Source organism: Lipotes vexillifer, unplaced genomic scaffold (assembly GCF_000442215.2).
Source record: "Lipotes vexillifer unplaced genomic scaffold, Lipotes_vexillifer_v1.1 scaffold982, whole genome shotgun sequence".
In the NCBI taxonomy this organism is placed as follows: domain Eukaryota; kingdom Metazoa; phylum Chordata; class Mammalia; order Artiodactyla; family Lipotidae; genus Lipotes; species Lipotes vexillifer.
In genome coordinates this window covers 1790926-1793279 of record NW_006789467.1, presented here as the reverse complement: position 1 = coordinate 1793279, position 2354 = coordinate 1790926, and the positions used below count along the sequence as shown (strand labels likewise).

Sequence of the window (2354 nt, the reverse complement as noted above, 5' to 3'; positions counted from 1 at the left end):
TCTGAGGAGGCACTGTCAGTTTTGTAAAAGGATTCAGTACCTTCTTTGTCTGTGAGCTCTTTTTTCCACTTCTATTTTGTTAACTCGTAAAATAAAGCATTCCAAAGTATGGAAAAAAGAGAATTGGGTGGAGGATCCTAATCCAGCCACCTGAACGTTGTTATTTACATGGCAAATACTTATTAAGATTTTTTACAAGCGAGGCACTGGGGAGAAGGCAGTAAACAAGATACAGCAGATGTGGTCCTGGCCTTAGGGACCTGGAGCAGCCATCAAACAAATTAACTGAATATTTACATGACTTGTGATAAAGGCGTACAGGCTGCCATGAAAAAGAAAGGAGACCTGACCGAGACCAGAGAAAGTTAACAAAAGGCTCCTGTAATTCTGCTGTATTCTCCTCTGGTATTTTGCATATACGTGGTTTTTTTACAGAGCTATCTGTACACATTACGTACAACTTTAATCTTTTTTTTTTTTTTTTTTTTTGTGGTACACGGGCCTCTCACTGTTGTGGCCTCTCCCGTTGTGGAGCACAGGCTCCGGACGCGCAGGCTCAGCGGCCATGGCTCACGGGCCCAGCCGCTCCGCGGCATGTGGGATCTTCCCGGACCGGGGCACGAACCCGCGTCCCCTGCCTCGGCAGGCGGACTCTCAACCACTGCGCCACCAGGGAAGCCCAACTTTAATCTTTTTAAAACTTATAAGTCGGGCCCTTCATTGAACATTAAGATTCGATAAATATCATCCAACTGCTTTCCAAAAGGGCTGAACACTCTTATCAGTAACGATTGAGAAAACATTTCACTGAATCTTCTCAAGCAATAATTACAGGAAAAATAGCTCGCTGCAGTCTTATTTTGCATTTATTTGGTTACCAAGACTGTTTTCTCACGTTTCTGTACAAGTCGACTCCGTTAATTTGATGTATTTTTTTCTGCAGACACAAATAATGCTTATGGTAAAAAACGCAAACATTACATTTGATAATGTAAAAAATGAAAGTCTCTTAAGTCCTAACACCCAGAGGGATCCACAGTTAACTGTTTGCTCTATGTTCCTGAGACTATTTTCCGTACAGCAATGTTTTAACAATAACAGCGATTATTGTTTAATATATTCTTTTTAATTTACTGAGTTTTGGTTTTTTAACAAATGTATGCAACTTGCGCCAATCTGATAAGTCAAAAAAAATCTCATCCTTTCATGTCAACATTTTAAAATCTTTTTCTTGGCCATTTATCAGCTTGTTTTAAAGTATAAATTCAAACTTTCGTTCTACGTTTCTGACATCTTTGTATTCCCCACACTGAGCAGTAGCTGGCACACCTTAGCTCAAAAACACTGAATGATGTATACTGAAAAATGTTCAGCCTATAGTCCAAGACGATGATACCAAAAAGTAAAGCACACGGAAAACCCAATATTCCATCTCTGAGAAGACTCGTCCTAATGAAGAGAATTTCTTACAGAACAAGGACAAAGGAACATTTTTGCTCAAGAAAAGGAGTAATCCTCAGGTTGCTATGAAATTGTTAGGTTGCTTTGTTTTCTCTGGGGTTTTCTAGCATAAGACGACTGATTCTGAGATATTTAGGGCGCTAAACTACTACTCGGTAGCACAACTGTGCTACGGGGCAGGGGCCCCGTCTGGAGACGACGAGGCGCCCCCCAGGGCTAACAGCTCACTGCGAGCTTCACGGACCCTCCGAAGTCCTCCTCCGGCCGCCGGGGAGCCGGGGGTCCTCGCCCCGCGGCGGCAAAGCCGGGGGACGCGGAGCCCCGGCCCTCGGGCCCCCGAGGCGGTTCCGAACCCGAGCGGCCCGCGCGCCCCTCCCCGCCGCCCGGCTCCGCGCAGGGCGCGCGCAGTAACAGGGGCCACCGGCCTCCCGGGCGGCTCCGAACTGTCCCAGCGCCTCTCACCCCGGCCCTGCCCCCCGCCCCCAGCCGCTCTCCAAACACACGTGCGCAAACACAAAAGCAGCTCCGGCGCCGGAGGGCCGGACCAACCCTCTTCGCGGGAAGGCCGCCGCCTTGGCGCGCGGCGCTGGCCGAGCGGGGAGGCCTTTGTCCGGCCGGTGCGCGGCTCGGGCGCCGCGGGGACGTTACAGGCGCCGGCCCGGCCGCGCCGCACTCACTAGGTGTCCAGCAGCAGCTTGGCGGCGCCCTCGAAGCTGAGCCTCTGCCGCTTCTGGAACGTCTCCCAGCGCTCCCGCTGCTCGCCCAGGTCCAGCTCGGACGCCGAGGGCGCCGCGGGCGGAGGCGGGGGCAGCGGCGGCTCCGGCGGCGGCTCTCCGGGGCCCGCCTCCTGCGCCCGAGGCGACGACTGCGGTCGCCGCTTGGCCGACGGCTGC

The 2354-nt window shown here is 51.7% G+C and overlaps 1 protein-coding gene across 1 annotated transcript in view; it reads right to left on the bottom strand.

The window, feature by feature from the left end:
• Positions 1 to 2354, bottom strand: part of CENPV (centromere protein V) — an 11087-nt gene that overhangs the window by 8090 nt on the left and 643 nt on the right. The window contains exon 2 of the mRNA XM_007462673.1: positions 2139 to 2350. Coding sequence (XP_007462735.1) covers positions 2139 to 2350 — 212 coding nt within the window. The remainder of the gene's footprint in view (positions 1 to 2138; positions 2351 to 2354) is intronic.